The sequence below is a fragment of the Prunus dulcis genome, chromosome 4 (assembly GCF_902201215.1).
Source record: "Prunus dulcis chromosome 4, ALMONDv2, whole genome shotgun sequence".
Classification (NCBI taxonomy): domain Eukaryota; kingdom Viridiplantae; phylum Streptophyta; class Magnoliopsida; order Rosales; family Rosaceae; genus Prunus; species Prunus dulcis.
In genome coordinates, this window is record NC_047653.1 from 10607963 (window position 1) to 10628966 (window position 21004).

At 35.8% G+C, this 21004-nt stretch overlaps 3 protein-coding genes across 3 annotated transcripts; all 3 read right to left on the minus strand.

Annotated features, from left to right (window-relative positions):
* Positions 1-927: 927 nt before the first annotated feature.
* Positions 928-5433, minus strand: LOC117625129 (uncharacterized exonuclease domain-containing protein At3g15140). The gene is made up of 6 exons (XM_034356725.1): positions 5069-5433; positions 4413-4615; positions 3725-3805; positions 2751-2876; positions 2294-2417; positions 928-1182 (listed from the first exon to the last, which is right to left on the minus strand). The coding sequence occupies exons 1-6, from the start codon at positions 5321-5323 to the stop codon at positions 982-984; spliced, it is 990 nt and encodes a 329-aa protein (XP_034212616.1). The 5' UTR covers positions 5324-5433; the 3' UTR covers positions 928-981.
* Positions 5434-5835: 402 nt separating this feature from the next.
* Positions 5836-8879, minus strand: LOC117625823 (E3 SUMO-protein ligase MMS21). The gene is made up of 7 exons (XM_034357389.1): positions 8604-8879; positions 8403-8474; positions 7809-7919; positions 7559-7669; positions 6643-6782; positions 6314-6393; positions 5836-6227 (listed from the first exon to the last, which is right to left on the minus strand). The coding sequence occupies exons 1-7, from the start codon at positions 8697-8699 to the stop codon at positions 6088-6090; spliced, it is 750 nt and encodes a 249-aa protein (XP_034213280.1). The 5' UTR covers positions 8700-8879; the 3' UTR covers positions 5836-6087.
* Positions 8880-10464: 1585 nt separating this feature from the next.
* Positions 10465-11087, minus strand: LOC117626471 (homeobox-leucine zipper protein ATHB-52-like). The gene has a single exon (XM_034358184.1). It carries the CDS (start codon positions 10995-10997, stop codon positions 10482-10484), a length of 516 nt encoding a protein of 171 aa, XP_034214075.1. The 5' UTR covers positions 10998-11087; the 3' UTR covers positions 10465-10481.
* Positions 11088-21004: the final 9917 nt, after the last annotated feature.

Genomic DNA, 21004 nt, shown 5'->3' on the forward strand with positions numbered 1-21004 from the left:
GGTTTTGGAATAAGCATATTGGGGTTTCAATTCAAAGAAGGGATCACAACGGCTCTTTTTTAGTGCCAAAATCTTACATGGGAGATGATGCTTTTATGTGGGTCTTTACTTTGTGTTGGCATGGCTGCACTTGTAGGAAATAGAGATTCACCATTTGTAACTTTTATTTGGTAAATAATACAAAAAAAATTCGGATATATCCTGAGCCAAAATCTTGTTCAGATAACTCAGAAAGAACACTAAAATCATGAACTTTTTTTTATATCAAAACACCAATTATATGAACTTTTCCTTGTTTTTTTAACATATGTAATATTGGGTTTGTGTCTAAATTAATGCCTCAAAAACAGCTTAGTCTGAAGATTTGGCATAATATTAGCACATAAAACATGAGGAAAGAATCCAAACTCAAGATCACCACGACCAAATATGATTTTCTATTGATATTTTGATAATAATGGTTTAAGCATGTGATTTTAAGATTTAGGATTTAGCATTTAAGAGTTAGGATTTATATCACATTATGATGACATTGTTTTGACCTAAAGCAGAAAATTACCCTGGTATTTAATTCCAACATATAAAACCTGGGAAAAAAAAACTAAAAGAAGTAAAAATTTGGGTGAGTAGAAGTGGGCTGAGGTGGCTCATTACACAACTAAACCTAAAACAAAATTAAAGCCTCAATAGGATGGAGGCAAATTCCTTGGTATAGTAACAAGAGATGTGACCGTCCTGGATGAAGTCTCCTCAGAATTTCATATCACCACAAAATCAAGCCAAAGTCTTATCTCCAAGGGTAGAGCAGTCAGCTGAGAAATAAAGAGAGAGACTACAAGGGCTACAGCAGTCAGCTGAGACTTTAGAATTAATAGCCAAAAAGGTCTCAGATATAACTTCCTGGATGATTGATACATGAGGTTTTCCAAATATTTTGTTTTTTACAGTTAACAATTTTTGAATAAATCCAACTAGAATCAGCTACCTTATTCTGTTCTTGAATAGAAATTCAACCTTCTCAAGAGAATCAGGATTCCTCCTTGCGGTAATTTCTATAAGTGCACCATCAGCAAGCATGTGTTGCACTACCCTTGCAATGTTCTTTGAGTCATCGAATCCAAGATGGTGACTTCCCAACAATGGTAAATGAAGCTCCTTCATCATTGTCATCATTCCCGTTGCCTGCAATCCATAACGAAACAAATATCTTAATTTTGTGTTAGAATTTATAGTTTAGTATTTGGATCTGAAGTTTTGGTGTAAACTTGTTAATGAGAATTTTATGTTAATAAAGTCCACATGTGAATTTGGCTTGATTTCAAATACTCAAAAGGAAAAAGTGTTATTTCAAATTACTCAATAAATCACTTCAATATAGTGTTCTATTCGCAATCCAAAACAAAAAACAAAAAGCTTTCTTTTATGTTTTTTAACATTTAGCAAAAACAGTTTAGACTAGTGAAGCAAATCTGAATCCCTCATTTTAATCCACGTATCCAAATGCAATCTAAAAGAATTCAACACAGAGAAACAGCCTAATAAATCATGAAAAGTAGAGGTGCATTCTGGTCCAGCCCAAAGAATAACCTGAATTAACCTGACAAACAGTTTGTTGGATGTTTGGCATCAGGTTGTGGATCTAAGTTGATACAAGCCTATTTGATGTATCATTTAATTTCATAGGAGTATGCTTGATCATGCTGTTAACTGAAAATACATGAATTGGTAAAGCACTGGAACTGACAGATTTGGTCAAGGCTGTATCTGACACATGGTGAAGATTACCTTGTATTTCATACCAGTTAACCATAACCATAACGGATACCTTATATTCAAACAAATGGCAAACTTAAGATAATACGCCATACAAGGGCAAAGTGACACCAAACCAGAGTAGCAAAGTGAATACGGGCCACGCCAGGGGGAGGGTTAAACAAATTTTCTCTTAACTATAAAAATCATTATATTAAAGTGTACACGGAACAGAAACAACCCAGAATGCATTTGTAGCATGCATCAATGACGAAGATGTTTAACATTGAATTGAACCTGTTGGTTCATTGAAGTTTGGAACCATTGAGCTCTACTCTGATTCTTTGAACTTTTAGGTTTATTCATATTTAACATCATCAGACCAACCGCATCCAACATCACGTCAATTGCACCAGAAGAGAGTAGATTACCAACATATTTTGGTCAAACCATTCATTCTTAGTTCCAAAATTGACATATCATGAGCAAAAGGCAGGTGATGTTTTCTTAAGCATTAAAGAAGAAATAGTTTGAACTTTACCCTCCTCTTGTAAAAATTTAGATAGACATCTTTGAGATTGATCCATTCCATAAAATATGACGGAAGCTTCATCCTTGACACTTTGCATTGCTCAGGAACTTTTGTTTTCAAATCCCAGTTTCCACTGATACAAGTTTAATAATACATCAGCAAAATCCAGAAGTTGGTGATGCTTCACCTCAATTGAATATCGTAAGAGAATATTTTGTTAGCATTTTTTAAGCAGATATCACGGAGTAATTAAGCGATGACTTTTGACTAAAACTTGAAGGTATTTACACCCAGTGGTTCCACTATGAAGTTTACTGGAAAGCAATAATTTTATTCTGAATAGTGAGACTAGTGAAGTGTTATTAGCATCATTTACAGTTTGAAGCAAAAGCAGAAAGAGGAAAGGTTTGATATCACAGGACTAAAGTGTTAGGCCAAATATTCATTCCTGAATAGTGAGACTTACCAAGTTACAAATGCTGCTCGATTAAGGCACCCACCCAACTCTTCTCCCCATAATTGATGCTGAATTAGCCAGGCTTCAAATTGTTGAAGAACATCCTTAAATGGTATAGCTGTATCATGCCAAACACTGCAAATTATATAAGTCATATTGATGTCCCACTATCAGCATAAAGAAAAAATATTACAAATGTAATTTGCTAAAATTATCACAATCTGACTTTTCTTTATTGATATTAGAAACTAACATACGGAATAGCGTTCAATCTAACACTGCAAATTATTGTTTATAGTCAACTCTCTATCACAGAACAACTCTTGTCAATTACTATCATTGTTTCTCCAGTATCAACCTGCCTCTATAAACCAAACCACTCTCTTTTAAAGTTATTCTCTTCACTACATCCTTCTTGGCTTTTCAACCCCAACACTCATCCCAAGCAATCTCTTCCAAATCAGCAGCCTCCAGATCTCGAAACTTCATCTCTTCTTGTTTAAGGCCATCTAGAACCGCAAAATTGTTCATTCTGACTAGGTCCATTTTCGTGTCTTTCCAGTAGCAGGAGTTGTCTACTAATTTACTGATACCTTTTTTTTTGGGTACCAGGTCTTTCAGTTTCACATCATTCCCTTTCTAGTTTACATCAGCTGACATCAGCTCTGTAGTTGCATCAGACCGGAACAATTTTTATTAGCTACTAACTACTGTGAACCACAAATTGAATGCATACGCTTGACATCAAAATTCTATCATAGAAAACATATGTGATATATGACAAATAAATATCTCCGTGTAACCAAATTAAAACATTTTTGCCTTCATTTAGCTTTTGCTACCCTGCTTTCTAAATTTGCTTGCATAACTCGATCTATTAGGGTCTTAAATACGAATGAAATTTATTTTCTTAATCTGCCAATAATAATGGGAAACATGTTAAGCATAAGTTCTGTGTGGTCAAATCTGAATTACTGGCATACCGATCAACTCCAAATTTGCCATACTTTCCTTCAATATATTCATTTATTCTTTTCTCGCTCATCTCGGACGGCCTCACGAATCTGCAAAAGAGTAATGGAAAAGTTAGACAACAAAACTAGCCAGTTCTGGATATCATACTTTTAAGATGAAATCATTTTTTTATATAAATTGAACACCATGAGAAGGCAGGAATAGTAACGGATGCCCCTTTACTTGTCTGAATGGTGCTCCTTTACAGGTACACCAGACAGAATCGGTGTTCCTTTGACAACATGACCGATACTGTTAATAGAAGCATGAAGAATGTACTAGAGTAGATCTTGCTAATAAATGGGGTAGAAATAAGCAATTGGTGGTTTAAATCGCAGACACTTCTGTAAAATGAATACTAATGATCGTCATCTGTTTTGCTCTGATATGGCTGTTAGTAGTTGCTTACTCTGATTAAGAGATGGTAAACAGTAATCGTTGTAAGAAAACATGAAGGCGCAAAAGTTCATTTTACTTTTGTTTGACATTTTACGAAACTTTTGCAACAATAGAAGTGAGAAAAATTTATAACATTAATGGTGGTGCTAGCAGTAGTAGTAGTAAGCTCCAGCCTTCCAATATAAAACAAATTATTAGCAGGAAAGGCATATTAGTAATTGCATTGCACTAAAATCCATTGAGGAGGTGCAGTAAAACCTGTGGAAAAAATCCACGACATCCATGGTATTTGCATCAATCATCAGAACAGGAAACTCAAGAATTTCAATTTTTCCCTCCAAATCAAGCACAAGAAAATAATCTAAGTTTTGAGAGCAGATGCGGTGTGACATGTAATTTGTCACTTGAAGATCTCTGGAGCAATCATGATTGAATTTCTCCAAGTGGGTAGGATCCTCCATCTTCAAAACAAAATAACTCTAATTAGATTACAAGTGTTCACACAGTAATATGAATAGGAAAGCAGGACAAAATGAATCGAGTGTATCGGTGCAAATGTATTGGTTTGATATATCCACTAACAACCATTTATATATATTATATATATCTACAGAGAGATGACAACATTCAAGCGATAATTTCAGCGGGTCCCTACTCTGATTCAACTCACACAGAAAAAAGGTAAGAAATTCAAACAGCATCATAAATTATCACTCACTTTGTCTGAGGCATTCAATCAAACAGATGGAATGCAAGACAATACGCTACTGAACCCAATGCAAACACTTTCCGAAAACATCTCAACAATAAGATAACTAGACAAACTGCTGCCTACAACAAAATCATGAGTGTACTTGGATTGTGGGAAAAGATTTTAAGGCTGTAAGGCGCTGGTGGTCTGAAGCTAGACATACCATAGTGCATTTCCCTTGCGTGTAATACAAACACATGGGCTTCCATGGTTGGCTGCTCTTTCTCGGATACGACGGGACCGAAGGAGCTGATGGGTCGTGATGGGTTTGGGAAGCAGAGAGAGAGGCAAAGGGAATGAAGAGGGAACGCATTGGAGGAGGGAGGGGGTGAGGAATGTGAAGGAAGGGTTTGAGAGTTATTGAGAAGAGTGAAGGAATCATTGGCAGAGTGGTAAGTCTGACTCTGGCAAATGCCATGCTGCTTTGTCTTTGTGTCTCCGTCGCTCTGTGTTTCGGGTTTTGCTCAACGGCCTCTTGGCGGGTAATCGTGAAATGAAATTATGTAAGGAAAGACCAGTCAGTCAAGCGTGAACCAGTCGTTTCAAATATGAACCAATAATCCGAATAAATAAATAAATTAAAATGTGTTTTTCCTTTATTGAGAATAAAAATAACTTAACTTTTATAATTTTTTTAAAAAAATGATTGTGTGAAAAAATGTAGAAAGTCTATCCAAATTTCTTGCCAATAATTTATGCTCAAGTTAATTTTTATAGATGTAACTTGATTTACGCTACAACGAGCCGTTAATCTAATAATACTTCTCTTCCTAATGTTGCAAACTTAACAAGAAGATTGCTTCTTTCTTTTTCTCTGGAGTAGCCAAGCAATGGCTGTAATAATTTTTTTAAAAATTTATCTGCATATTTTCAAGATATATCTAACTTCATATATAAGAGAAAGGCAAATCGAACTCAAAATGAGAAAAATGTCGTTAACAGTGAAGTTGCCTCTCTATATTTCTTTTTTTTACCCCAATGTTAGATATGAATACAAGGAACTTGAAGAGGGTTCAAATTCGCTAACGGAACTGCTTTCAACAACTACATATGCAAAACCATAAAACCCGGACTCTCTGTACAACACCATTCTAGGGAAGGCACATAGCAAGGAACTACAAGCATGTCAAAATAGGTAGCTCAAAGGCTGTGTGCAGACTTTCCAAATCCTGAAATCATCGATCACTCTTCATCAAGCTCAGTGAAATCCTCTATGACATCAGTCATGACAGTCTGTTCCTTCATTGCACGCAATTCATCAATTTCGACGAGTAACAACGGATCACACACCACTTTATCTGCCTGCAATAACTTAGGGCAAGCTGACAGGAGGAAAAATGCACAAGGGTGAAGCTAGTTCGTCATGTATAAGTTCATGTCATGTAAGGGAAACAAAAGACAAACATACCTGCAACAGGGCATCGTGTGTTCTTTGACCGTAAGTAATGCATGATTGACCCTTTGTCATAAACATGCTTGCATACGACACTGCATTTGGGAAAGAAATACACCCAGAAAAGATTTTTAAATTGGAAAGGTTAACAAAAGTATGTACTATCAGCAAAGATTATATAAGTAGAGATTCAAAATGGATCTGCATACTGAAAAGCCTAAACAAACATAGAATCAATATTCAATGCTAGAACTCCTATGCCACATCAACATTCAGTGAAGACCATACATTCAAATTCTCCGAACAAAGAGAAATAAAGAATTTTGAAGTAACTCATACAGCACCTGCGAACTGGATGCTGCAGTTCAGTGATAGGCTTTCCACTTAATGGGCAAGTGACATTCAGAATATTGCATTGGTTGCTGGTCATTACAATGTCCTCCTGCTCTTCACCTGGCATAGGCTCTCCAGAATGATGAACATTCTGCAGGAAAGTATAGAGAACATCGCCATTTCAGAAAGAAAACATGAGCCTAGCAACGCCATTTCAGAAAGAAAACATGAGCCTAGCAATACAACGAAAAGCTAAGCAAATTGCTTATGCTCCAAGGACAAAGGACTGTGTTAGCTTTAAGAAATGTGAGTCGGAATAGCCCGGCCACAATTCAGATTGTTGTGTGTTGGGGGAGGGGAGGGCGCAAATTTACTGATAAAACTACACTAGACCAAAAAATATGCCCAACAAACAAAAATGATATGAAGAAATAATACTAAATTCTTTGCCTAAATTAATTTACCATTGTTTACGATTCTAATTATTTTCATATTAGCATTTACCTAGACTGCAGCAAAACCCACAAAGGTTAAGTAACCACTTACAACAGTCTAAGAACTGATGATCATTAGCTACAGGAGGACTTAATCAGAAAAATACTTGCTCAGTTTCACGAAAATGTATAACCTTTCAACTATATACATATAGAATATTAAGCATTCCCTTGAATTATAGAAATAAAATAATTATGCAAACTATTACAAGGCCAGGCAGAAAAAAGTGTTTTTAACAATTGTTGGCATCTTTCTAGCTGAATTCTCCTGTCCTAAAATAGTTGACGAAAGGTTATTACAAAAACTGAATATAAATGTAATGACATTTACTAATCCATCATGCTTGCATTAACATTGTCTCAGCATTGTCAAACGCCATTGAAACTTTTCAAAATCTTATTTTGACCATGTAAAAATAAGGGAAGGTCATACCCAGACAGCCTCCCGGAATTGGCGCATCAAAGGATGGTTTTGTGGATCTGAAGATGAATTAGCCTTGAGCATTGCAACCTCATTCTTGAACAACTGATCAAAATCAGTAAGCTGGCTTCGAAGATAACATACACACATCAGCTTGGATGGATTACAGAAATAACAAATATATAAGTAAGTCGAGATTGGGACAAGAACAAGCAAAGTCATTGAATGAGAAACTGTGCACAAAGAAGAAAATTCCAAGCACCTCTGGCCCAGGTTGGTATTTCTCTCCAACGGATTGAATTGTGGATGAAAAATGCGAACAGTCTTCATGAGTGCCCAACAATTCAATAACAGCATTTTCAAGCTCCTTCACCTGTTCAGTATTCGGGGTTTTCATATCTTGAGAAATGATCCTTTATTGCATCTATGTAACATTTTAATTACAGTTAATATTCCATCCTATCTACAATTACTAGCTAAAATACAGGATCCAAATGGCATTACATCAGATAGAGTATCTCAGCAGCTACAGTTTAACAAGAAAACACCCCAATTAGCTAAGGGTTAAGCAACACCTACAAAGTTCATGCTGGTAACTATCAGCCGTATTTATGAACATTTCGGCATACAAAGATTACTATTTATAATCGAGAAAATGTTGATAGAGTGCCTAACAACAACTGTCAGGCACAAAAAATAGACTAACATGAACTAGTATACGAATCAACAATGTTCCATTTGGCTGATTCTCAAATAATCCAAAACTCCGGTGATTGTTAATGTACATTTTATAAAAAATCAAACAGAGCTTAAGACTATTTATAAAGAATTTAAATAGATAAATAAAATAAATTACCCTCTCAAACTGATTATCTCTCTCCAAATCAACTGCAATTTCCTTCATTGCACCCACAGCTCTCCGAATATCCTGAAACCAAATAGTCTTCCATAATAACAACAAGAAAAACCCTAGTTTTTTTTCTAATTGCTCTTTTTTCAACAAAAGAGAAAATGAAAATATGATAAAATGTTTGATTTATTATAAATAACAGCTTACAGAGATAAGAGACTGGTTGTCCTCGTAGAGAGTGGCTGTGGCGGTTCGGATCCGGCCCGTGGCGCCATGAGTTCGAGAAGCGGAGGTCGAGGCCATGGAGGTCTTTGGGTTCTAGGGTTTTCGACAACCAGGTTTGGGCCGAACCGGTTGGCTGATTGGCGGGTTCTTCGCTGGTGAGTGAGGGCAACAATTCTCTCAAAAACAGAGATATGAGGAATTTTGGAGGGAGATTGAGCGTAGAAAGACCAAAAACCCAGACGGCACCGTATAGGCTCTTCCGAAATGCGACGAGTCGTATAACACAAGGCCCAAGCAAGGCAAACTCAATTCACAGTGTGAATTAACATTGTGATCCTAGCCGTCCAATTGATGGACATGATCCAACGGTTTCAAAATATCAGATTCTGTAGACACCCAACTAAACACACACACCATCAAACCCTATCACCTATTTTTCATTTTCTAACTTTCAATCACATTACTAATTATACCATTAAACATCCACCTCCTTCTTTCACTACCTATCTTTTAAATAGCATCAAAACTACATACGTTGTGTTTTTCTAGAGACATCGCTTAAGTGATCTCAAAATAATCCCTTGCTCAATTAATATAGGGTATTGTATAATTTGTATTGTATGCACAAGAAGAATAATTAACATAGATGGGGAACTCGTTTACAAATTAAGTTTTGAGTTAGATTTGGAATTTTATATCTTAGGAGCGTTCTTCAGTGACAACACCCCAAATAAATGGGAGCTATCTTCGGAGAACGCTCCATGTCATCATCATCGTCATCAATTCAAGTAAAAAAAGAAACTGTAAAATTAGGTTAAGATTTAGAGTGATTTAGGGAGTAGAAATTAGAAAGAGTAGATGAGAGCCAGATGAGAAAAATATTAGGCCAAGTCAGAGTAAGAGAGGGGGAGAACCACTTGCAGAGATGAAAGTCCACTTATACGAATATAATAGAGATGGTTAGACTTATTAAGCAGTTTCCTTTTTTTCTTTTTTGGGTCAAAGAATTAGACAGTTAGGAGTTAATGCTGATAAATGAAATGCACAAAGATAATTAGAATCAGACATTTGCTACAACTATTTATCTTATTATTATTTCCATTAAATTAATTTACTATTCATATAATATTGATTGCTCAACAAACTGATTGTCACACCAAATAATTGAAAACGTAACAATTGAGAAGGGCATTCAGATCAAGTCAGCCTTTGACCAATACGTGATTCTATTTCACACCACCATGGCAAGAAAAAAAAAAAAAAAATTACGATCCAATTACGAGTCCCATCTGCTGATAATTATCTCAGAAGTAATTAAAATCTGACTTTTTAGATGGATATTGCTATACAAATTGTTTTTTTGTTTTTGTTTTCTATTCTCCACTATAATAAATGTAATGTACTTTATCAGTATTTTACTCGAATAGTAGTGTGAAATATTATCACAAAAGGCATTGGTAATATTAGTAGTGAAACTATTCATTATATATTTTATTTTATTTATTCAAGTTTTTGATGTGAGACTTTATATTCTTCGACAACGGGAATGTTGATGTGGCAGAATTTCAAGCCTATCAAGCATTGTCGTGCCGAAAAGTTGCATTGTTATGTTGGAAAATTAAAACACATGATAATGAATGATTGACTTGGATAGTGCCACACAGTGATATCCTTCTTATAGGTAAGTTTTCCTTGTACTCACCCATATGCATATGAATTGAAAAAGAAATTCTAACGCCATCAAAATTAAAAACCAGAAACAGAAAAAGGAAAAAAGGGTCAGAATTATTGTCCTCCAGAATCAGAAGTATATTAATATATATATGTATATTTAACCCCAGCATATATCAATTAAACCCATCACTGCATGCCTATCAAACAAGCATAGAGCTCCTCAAGCTGTTTAACCTCATGATCACTCACTTGATCTTCATGTTGTTGCAGGCTGGAGCTCCCAACACCCTCTTCAGCAGAAGAAGAATTAAACATTGAGCAAATCACAGGATGAGCAGGCAATTCTTGTGTTTGGTTCAATACCAGCACCAAGTCATGAGCCTTCTTCAGCTCCCCTCCAAGCCTCTCAACATCTTTCTCCAGCGTCCTCTTTTCAGCTAAGGCAGTCTCCAGCTTTGCTTGGATTGCATTGTAGTCAAGCTCAAGGCTCTGAGTCTTCCACCGGGCACGCTTGTTCTGGTACCAAATCGCAACCTGTCGAGGTGGGATTCCCAGCTGCTTGGCCAGCAGAAGCTTGCGCTCGGGCTCGAGCTTGTTGTTGGAGGTGAAGCTTCTCTCTAGGAGATTGACTTGCTCTTGGGTTAGCCTCTTTTTGTTGTGCTGAAATGAGTGTTTATGGTTTGGGGTGTGGAAAAATTCCATGATCAAACTGAACTTTCTTGGATTTGTATGAGATTGGGAGATAATATTTAATTGAGAGATGAAAGGATATTAGTGATAATTTTTTTTATGAGTATGAGGCATGTTTTGGGTTCAAGCTATCTTATAAGGGTTTGAAAACCAGAGAGACAGAGTTCATGCCCTTGTGGTTTTCACGTGGGAAGTAGCCCTACCCCTACTTCTCTACAATTTTAAAATGTTATCTTTTATGACTACTGAGTATTAGTTTACTAATCTTTTTTTTTTCTTCATATGTAATATAATATGCATAAATTCCCTTTCTGCAATTTTTTTTTTTTTTTTTGAACTTTACTATTACTAGAGCTTTTCTTGCTTGATTCTCAAGGAGGACAGCCCAAGTACTTTGCTTTTAGTATATATCTCTACTGTCACTTGAGTCAAAATTCATGTACGACGTGTTTTCTAATTAATTTGTTATGATAAATTGACCGACAATTTAGTTACAGTAAGACTTGAATCCAAATTTTATCTGTTTCTTAATCTATGCGAATGTTACTTGAGTTTCATAGTCAACATTAGTGTGAATTTGTTTTAGCAAATAGGTTATCGGTTTAATTACAAAAGATTTTTTTATCAAAAGAAATTCAAATTTGGGACCTCTTTAACATTGAAAAAGAAAATGATCACGAGAACAAGAATTAGTTGGTTTGTCATTACAAAAGACTTAGAACCTAAAGTCTTTCCCTTTCTCATCCTATATTGTAAAAATAATCGAGTATTCTAAATTTAGGGAATTTGATACTATAAGATACATATTTGTTACAGTATTTCATTTATACCAAGATTGAATAAGAATCGAGAAAACCTTATTATTGAATTTGAATTCTTTCTCTCAAAACTTTTTCCATTCAAATGGAGCCTAATATTCTTGAGTAAAGAATTCATGAGCGGCATGGTTAATTGTGAGTCTATTATGGCAGATGCATGGTGGGCTACCATTATAGTTTGACCATCGAGCATTGGTCAACATATCAATGTCTTTCTTTGTTGAAGTATAGAAATTAAAAAGTATTTCACTACAACGTGGAAAATGAAGCAAGTTGTTTGTGCTGAAAAAGGAGAAAAATGTCTTAATTACAATATTGCTTCTAATTCAAGGAAATCATATCAAGTTTGAAAAAACAAAATGGCCGTCTTTGGAACGAGCTGGATTTGACCATCAATCACAATTTGCAAATACAAGGTGAAGAAAGAAAAAGAAATTTAGGAGACATGAAAATATTATAGACAGTTGCATTAAGCCATTACACATCTGAAGAAAGAAAAAGAATTGGGCCATATTCGTTCCTTTTTTGTTTCATAATTTAATTTTCTCGATTTTTTTTTTTTGCCGCGGGGATTTTCTTGGCATTACGATCAACAAACATAAGTATAACCTTTCATCTTTTTCAATTTAACAATCTTCATTCATGAAATATTAGATCATCGAAAGAATTCGGACTTAAAATATCTTCCAACAAAAATAAAAAGCTCCAAAATCAATTGAGTCCGTCTGACCCTACACATGAATAGCCTATTGTAATATTATATTAGAATGCAAGCATTCAATCCAGAACAAAACAACAATAAATAAAGAGATCCAAAATCATTTAAACTACCCCAAGACTGTGGGATACTCTCAACATACACTTAACTAGTTAGTAACATAAAGATCAACTGTACCATTGTTGTGTTGAAATCAAATGCTTAACATGTGTCTTCTAATTTTTGGTGTTTCTCCCTTATAGATTGGATAGGCGTAAGTACTGTACTGAAGAGGCTCTCCACGGCTTCTGGAGTCACGTGGATGGACTTGAATTAACCCCAAAATGTGAGACAGTTTGATGGGTTCGTCTTGAAATCTAGCGTCGTCTCTGAAAATGCCGAGACCCTGCAACTGGATTATTGTGAGCTAATCAACTGTTTTGAGTTTTGACCAATGCATGCATGTTTGCTTAAGTCATTGTCCTTTGATTGCACTATATTCTTTGAGCAGGGTCACTTTTGATTGACCCTTAAGCCCATATGGAACGTTTGCAACTAATTGATTTGAGACGTTATCATAACCTACAACCTCTGCAAAAGCCCCTATCGCATCAGATAAGAGCAACTCCAGCGGAGCACCAGAGCCTCGGGCTGGGGTAGAAAAGTGAGAAAAGCTGTTTTCAGCGATGAGCCCCAGCCCGAGCAACACGTGGGTCCTATCAAGTCGGGCTGGCCCTTAGGCCAGTTCAGCTTAAGGTCCAAAACGAGGGGCGGTGATGATGTTATCGCTGACGCCAGGCTGGCGTCAGCCCACTCATGTGTTTTTTTTCTGTTGCCACGTGGCGTCGTCTGGGCTCTCCGATTTGATTTTTTCCTCCAATCCAATGGCAGCCAATTTTTTTGCAATAAAATACTGGAAAAAATTGGGAAAACTTTTTTTAAAATACCCAAAAATTAATGAATTTTTTTTCTATAAATACCAGCCAAATTTTTTATATAAAATTTATCTGAAATTTGAAATTGAAAATTTTATCTGATTATGAGATATGAATAGTATTGACACGTAGGAACCCAGAAATCTTATCCGAAAATATTATCCAAATTAATTATTGAGGTAAAAAAATTTGTGAAAAAAACAAAAAAATGAATAGTAATTGCCCTTAGCCATGGCAACGGGTGGAAATACAAAATACTATTTGTAAGGGCAACTACTATTCACATGAATAGTGGCTTCCCTAGCTCCCCCCTTGCCATGGCTAAGAGCACTTCCACCAGTTGACTCTTGCCATGGCAAGATTAGCCCTAGGGCAGGCACTATTCACGTGAATAGTGGCTGCCCTAGCCCCCTCCAACAAAATGTGTTTCCAGCAGTTGGGGCTTGCCATGGCAATTACTATTCATTTTTTTGTTTTTTTCACAATTTTGTTTACTTAAACAATTAATTTGGATAATATTTTCGGATAAGATTTTTGGGTTCCTACGTGTCAATACTATTCATATCGGATAAGATTTTCGGTTTCAAATTTCAGATAAATTTCAAATTTCAGATACATTTCAAAATTCAAATTTCAGATAAATTCAAAATGTCAAATTTCAATACATTTCGGAATTCAAATTTCAGATAAATTTCGGAATTCAAATTTCAGATAAATTTGAAATTTGAAATTTCATTTGAATTTCAAATTTCAGATAAGATTTTCACCCTCTAAGATTGCGCCACGTGTCATATCTATATGTGTACATTTTTCTATAAAATCAGAGGTTCAGCTCATACCTCCCACACCAGTTCTTCTCTACATTTCCATTTCTCAAATTTTAGATTTCATTCTCCATTCTCAATGGCAGACATGGAAGAGGTTTTGGAGAGGCAAGAGCGAGAAACTAGAGAAAGAATGCGTAGACGAGCTGCAAGCAAAAGGGCGCAGAGAGAACTAGATGAGCAACTTGGCATAGCAGTTGCTTTGCTGGAGGAAGAAAAGCAGGATCGCCGTGGTTCACGAGAAGGCCGTCGCCCAAATGTGGACAGACATAGACATTCCCGGGGTAAGAATCTTACGGAAGATTATTTTATCCCACAATCTCTATACTCTGATGTTCATTTTCGAGGGAGATATAGAATGCAACCTCATTTGGGCTTCGCCCAAAAAGTCTTCGTCTCATAACATCCCTTCGTTCTAGCTTCCAAAATTATTTTGTTTCAGGAGACATATGGCTTGTATCCATGACCATGGTTTCCCGATCTTTTTTTTCAATGTTTTGTTCGCGTACATACTCCCTTTCTTTGCGTACATACTCCCTTTCTTTTGCATATTCTACTTGAACTGCCATATCGTGCTCTTGTTGTTTCAAGTCCATTTCAATTCTCATGGCTTGGTGCTTTGAAAGTTCCTCCAAAAATTGAGATGCATTCTTGCTAGAATTACTCCCTCTCTTCGCCTTCGCCGCCTTCCTCCCAATAGGCCTTGGATTATTTTCAATGGGTGAGTCGGTACTCATCGGGGAATCCATAGGTGAATCCGATGCCGGCGTCTCATGAAGTGGAGTCTCGTTCAAGACTACCGTCGGACCGGTTGGAATAATTTGGAATCTCTTACAAGTCTTCACCACCTCCCAACAATGGGTATGGTTGAAACTTTTTTTCCCTGGGCCGGTAGCACCAAACTACATTTGTGCTTGTATAATCTATTAAAAAAAATGAAATGGAAATGCAAGATAATTTTTAAAATATTGGCAATGCAACATGTAAAAAAAAAAAACTAATGGAAATTAAAGAAATAATAAAAAAATGCAACATGTATTAAAAAAAAATAGAGACATATTGACAAAATATATAAATTGCAAGAAACATTTAAATAAAAATTAATATGACATAGAAATTAATAGAAGAAAAATGACAAATAATTTACCTCATTGCTAAGATTTTCTCCGCTTCGTTGGTTGTCAATCGCTTTTGCTAAAGCATTTCTCCATTTCCCCAACTCTTTATTAAGAACTTTCCACCTACTGGATAATGCCATTTCTGTACGTGTAGAACCAATTGCCCTTTCACAAAATGCTTGATGAATTTTTTTCCACATATGAGAAAATTTAATCTCATTGCCCGTTACTGGACAATGACTAACTTGGACCCAAGTCTCACATAAGCTAACATCTTCCATCATGCTCCATGCCCCTCCATTTTCATTAGAAGAACCCATAATATGCTAGAAAAAAATTACAACTTCAAAGTGAAAAAATATTGAATAGAAAGTGAATAAATTTTGATGAGAAAGTGAACAATAGTAGAAGGAGAAGAAAATATACGAGGATTTGGTGTTAAAAGTGAAGAGTATTGGTTGGTATTTATACACAAAAAATTCTGTAATTTTTGTGTATTTTTTTTTTAAAAATTCGATTTTTTTGGGCAGAAAAATTGGCTGCCGTTGGATTGAAGAAAAAATTCCAATCGGAGCGACCAGAGGCCGCCACATGTCAAGGAGCCGTTGGCGGCACTGTAGCGCTGATTTGAAATTTTTTTTAACGTTGGCGCATGCAATGCACGCGCCAACAGTAAAAAAAATTTCAAATCTTCAGGGCTGACGCCATGCTGGCGTCAGCTATTTTGTCCCAGACCTCGGGCCTATTTCGCCTTCGGGCCTGCCCGTTTTGGTGCCCCCCATACTCACCCGGGCTAGACCTTTGCTGCTGGACGTCGTTTTTTGACCCAAACCCCCCCCCCCCAGCCCGAGTCGTCCAGCACTGCTGGACTTGCTCTAAGGGCAAATGGGTGGAGTTACTCTAAAGTCTGTCAGATAGTCTAATAAAAGAACATTTCTCTTATCGTAATAAGGATAAAACTTTGAATTTATTTTTATCGATGAATTATATCTAATATTAAAACTCCGGACATCCAACTCAAAACTAATCGATAATGAATAGATAAACAAACAAGTGGATTAACATCAATCGTAGATTTTAATCATGATTTATACACCAGAGCTCAAAAACTGGAGACATAAGGTTTACCACCATCATCCGACTGAAACCTAACTTCCAATCATCGATCTATGGTCAACTATACAAAGAAGTTTGACAATCTACACCAAAAGAAAAACGAGTAAAATCTTATTTAGACCAAACTCAATGATTCAGCCAAGAGAAAAAAAAAATTTATATTCGCAACCAAATTAAATGCTCCCTCTTTGTATAAGTTTTATCTATGTGATTCTGTCGTTTGGAGGGTTACACAATCTTCCCCACTTATCTTAATCTATATTATTATATATGCATTTTGGTGGTTGGGAACTCTCTATGCATGCACCGTACGTAATGCGATGTTTAGGCCCGGGCCTTCTGTGATACTAGAAGATTAGGGTTTTCAAGTGTCATATTCAATGGCCTGCGACTTATGTGGCTCATTCAATGTCTTGAGGGTCGTTTAATTCCCTGATCATAATAAGTGCATGAACTTAGGACAGCCGTCACGCCACGCCACGACACGACAGTGTTTTGACCCACCATCGCAACCCAGCCACCAGTTTCGACTTTGTTTCTATCTTTTCTTTTGGTCCCTAGTGTTTGTCTTTTTTTCCTTTTCTGTTTTGGGTGTGGAGGGCTGTTTTTAGTTAAATCTTATGTTGGATATGTGAGCGCCACATTTTGAGTTCCATTGTTGACGGTAGAAATGCTAATTCGAATTAATGTTGTGATTATTCTATCATTTGTATAAGCATGAAACCTGTTTTGCTACTTTTCTTTACTGATTTTTTGAGGTAACATACTCCTTTCGTTTTGATGATGAAGCTTCGTGTCGATTGGAAGACAGCTTGCAAATAATTAAGCAGGATAAACTCTGATTTTATTTTTAAAATGGAAGGCCTTGCAACATCTTAGGGAACATAAGACGTAGGTTTTGTCATTGAGCTCAGTGCCCTTATGAATCCTTAAAGGTTCGCGGCGGTATTATGTTTCCGTTTTGGGACGAGATGGCATTGGAGATGAAACATCCATGACTTGATGAAAACGACAAGGAGATTGATAATTGTAATGAATTCAGGCAGCAACAATGTAGTAATGTAAAGAAGGAAAAAACCCTTGATTCAACTGTACAGCTAGTTGATATAAATCCTTTGTTCACATATTCTGACCATTAACCCTAGCAAATCTGATCCAATTTTTTTAGCTTCTAATCCAAATCCTTCTGGTTTCATAATTTTTCTTCCATTATCGCAATCTAATCAAAGTTAGAAGGAATGTTTATGTTTTAGACATTTATCGCAATCTTATCATTTTGGTATTCGTCCATTTTCTTTGAGAGATTTCTGCCTGATTCTTTGTTTCTTTTGTGGCAACGGCATTGGCAAAGGATCCACTAGTGATTCACACAAAATAAATAAATAAATAAAGACCGACCAATGTAGTGGTTTGGAGCAATTGCTCCTCCAGGAAAAGTCCTGGATTCGAGTCCTAATATTCAATTAGTATGTGAGAGTTTAGTATGTCATCGCCTCTCTCAATAAGAAAGACTTCAGAAGAAAAAAAAAACATTGAAGACAAATAATCAAACACAGGGTGTTTGAAAGAGTGGATTCATACTTTGGTGAGGGAATACAATGAGCGTTTATGGAAGAAAGAAAATATGAAGAGAATGGGTGGGATGATAATCTTGGGGTGTGAGAAGAATGTTATATTAGCAAGTGGGCAAAATCCTATAGTTTGAGAAGTTTTCCACTTTAATCTCATGTGCACCGAGTACATAAGAAAGCCTCTTTCACGTCTTTAGTTGGTTCAAAACATGAGACTTTGCCCACGTAAATTCGGGTTTTAGGTGAATTTGAAATGTCGTTTTCGATACTTTCTCTCACGTTCTCACAAAGTTAACGCACTTGAAATGTCAAAAATACCCATGCTCAAGACAAGCTGTAGTGCTACCAGGTCAGAATTGAAATTCTGTTCAATTTTAACAGAATCATTGATTGGGACCAAAATTGCAAAACTAAGCATATTACAATATTAAAATTGCTAAAATTGAAACAGACCAAAGTGAAAATTGCTCAAATAACACGTACCAAAACTGTAATGTAGCCTAAATAATAGTGTATGGGGAAAGATGATGATTATTTTTTCAGAATTTGATGAGATATAAGGGTGTTTGGGAAAATTGGATAGGGGCCGGTGGTAGTAGTAGAAGCACTCATGAGTAAAAAAAGAAATGTAAAAAGTAAAACGACATAAACACCATAAACAGTCGAAAATTAATGCGAATGATTATATTTGGACCCCAATTGGAACAAGAATGCTATGCACTTGAACAGAGTCAAGTGCTTCAAGCCCAAATGGATGGCTTTTGTTAAATTTTCTGACCAGCTTTCAGTCTTAGAAATTTTTTCAACAACCAACAAGTCGATCTAAGCAATTAGCACATATAATATTGCCGAAGAATTCAACAGATGGATGTAAACAAGAAAAAGAAAAAGCACAAAATAAGTATGGAATTGATGGATGCTAAAGATGAGAAGAAATATAAGAAAATTAACACTTGCTTACATTTCCACCTTTCAGTAAAGGACACAAGCTGTTCCTGCCACATCGAACAACACTCTAAGCCATGAAAATTATATTAAAACACCGAGTCTTTTCCACAAAAACATCTCCTAACCAATCCCAAACTAAACATTCCATCAATAGGATATAACCCAAGCAGCAGCAGCAACAGCATATTACTATTAATTAAGAACAAAACCAACCATCAAACCTTTTATAGATTTTGATACTTGATTCTTCTGTCAAAATATACTAACTACCAGGCGGAGCCCCTCCATCCTCCTGAACGTTCACCAGCTCATATTCAACTAAAGACAGATTGTTATCCTCCTTGACTACAAAATTTGCAGGTTCAGTGACCTCAATACGGCCCCATTTATCAACTGCTAGCCTCATAGATCCTTTGAACATGTCAATCCTTGCATTGCGGAGAATAACAGTTGTACCAGGCTTCAACAAGTCAACTGAGCAAACAACATAGAAATAAAAGATATAGTAAAGTAGAATAATCATCTCAGTAAAACACATAAATCAAAAAACTGTGAAGCTACAGTTGGTTGTATAATACCTTCCAAGCAAAATTTCGCAATAAACATAACTAGAATACTTATACATGTTGGCATCATAATCTTATAAGAGAACTTGAATAGGAGTGAAATTCATTTCCATAGCCATTTTCAACAGACAAAGCAAAACCTTATGAACATTAATACATTGGTTTCAAGAAACAACATTAGGCGGATTAATCATAGCATCAACATAAGCTTACATTGAGGCAGATTGTTCAAAAGTTAAAACATAATGTTACATCAAGATGATCAAATGTCAGACTCTAACTCAACAGGAGCTACCTATGTGAAGTGCAACAGAAGAATTGCTCAACTAGACTTAACGCCAAATATCCTCGACTATCCTGATAAAGTTGAGCAACTTATGTAAGCCAATATATTGCTCATTTTCTGTAGTAAAGAGTTCTACTCAAATCATGTCCTAAGATCCAAAAATATCACATCTACATCATCCTCAATAGACTAAACATTCTACAGAGGTCCCATCCCAAACAAGCACTTATTAGATGCCAGACCATTGTAATATTTTTCATATTACAAAGTACTATTAACTAAATTTCACAAGTTTTGGATGAAGTATTAGTACTTAATTCCTATCATCTAGCTGCAAACTCAATCCAAACTTGACTCTGCCAGCCTTTTAAAGAAAGGCTTCAATGCCCCAATTCTTCCTATTTTTTCTTCTAAATTTTATACTTGCAACACGCTGCTTATTGTACCAATATATATCAAGTCCGCCATAATATCTATCGATCATAAAGCTATTTCGTTCATTTCAGATTTCTTTGCATAGTTAAAAGATTTAACAAAAACACCGCAAACAGATAGTAAAATAGTTATATATAGTACTAATAACGAAAAAGATGTCTTGATTAATCCAAGTATTGGAGACAATGGCACTCAACAGCACCAAGCCTACTACAAACAGAGTTTAAACAACAGAAAACTATACAAATCACAAAGCTTGTGGTTCCAATCAATCTCTTAAGAACTTCACCAAATACCAGCAAAGAGAATAAGTAATGTGTAACTTTTGACTTTTCTTTGATAAAACCAAAGATCTCTTAATGGCATAACTAATAAGCAGATTTTTACCAGTGGCATAGATATTTGTTCCAGGTTTTTTTGCGGCCAAAATTTACTGCATTGTCTCAATATTTTGAAAAGGCAAACAGAGAGAAAATACATAACAAAATGTCCATTTCAGAAACGAGACCTTATTTAGGTGGCTAAATCAAGCCAAAAAAACTGGAAGAAGACCAAAACAAAAAATTTACTAAACGTGCAGTGAATACAATGCCCACAAGCCTACTAAAACCATTGTTTCTAATTCATTTGAGTTTCCCTTTCTCGTTTGAATCCTATCCATTTTGTCAGCAACCAACACATATACAAATCAGTAAAAGATAAACA

Excerpts from the sequence above, each read along its gene's own strand:
- LOC117625823 (XM_034357389.1), bottom strand. The coding sequence starts at position 8,699 with ATGGCCTCGACCTCCGCTTCTCGAACTCATGGCGCCACGGGCCGGATC. Across the intron at positions 8,475-8,603 it reads ACAACCAGTCTCTTATCTCT|GATATTCGGAGAGCTGTGGG; the intron begins GTAAGCTGTTAT and ends ATTTGGTTTCAG. Across the intron at positions 7,670-7,808 it reads AATACCAACCTGGGCCAGAG|CTTACTGATTTTGATCAGTT; the intron begins GTGCTTGGAATT and ends CTTCGAAGCCAG.
- LOC117626471 (XM_034358184.1), bottom strand. The coding sequence starts at position 10,997 with ATGGAATTTTTCCACACCCCAAACCATAAACACTCATTTCAGCACAAC.
- LOC117625129 (XM_034356725.1), bottom strand. The coding sequence starts at position 5,323 with ATGGCATTTGCCAGAGTCAGACTTACCACTCTGCCAATGATTCCTTCA. Across the intron at positions 4,616-5,068 it reads CGCAAGGGAAATGCACTATG|ATGGAGGATCCTACCCACTT; the intron begins GTATGTCTAGCT and ends TTTGTTTTGAAG. Across the intron at positions 2,877-3,724 it reads GGCAAATTTGGAGTTGATCG|TGTTTGGCATGATACAGCTA; the intron begins GTATGCCAGTAA and ends TATAATTTGCAG.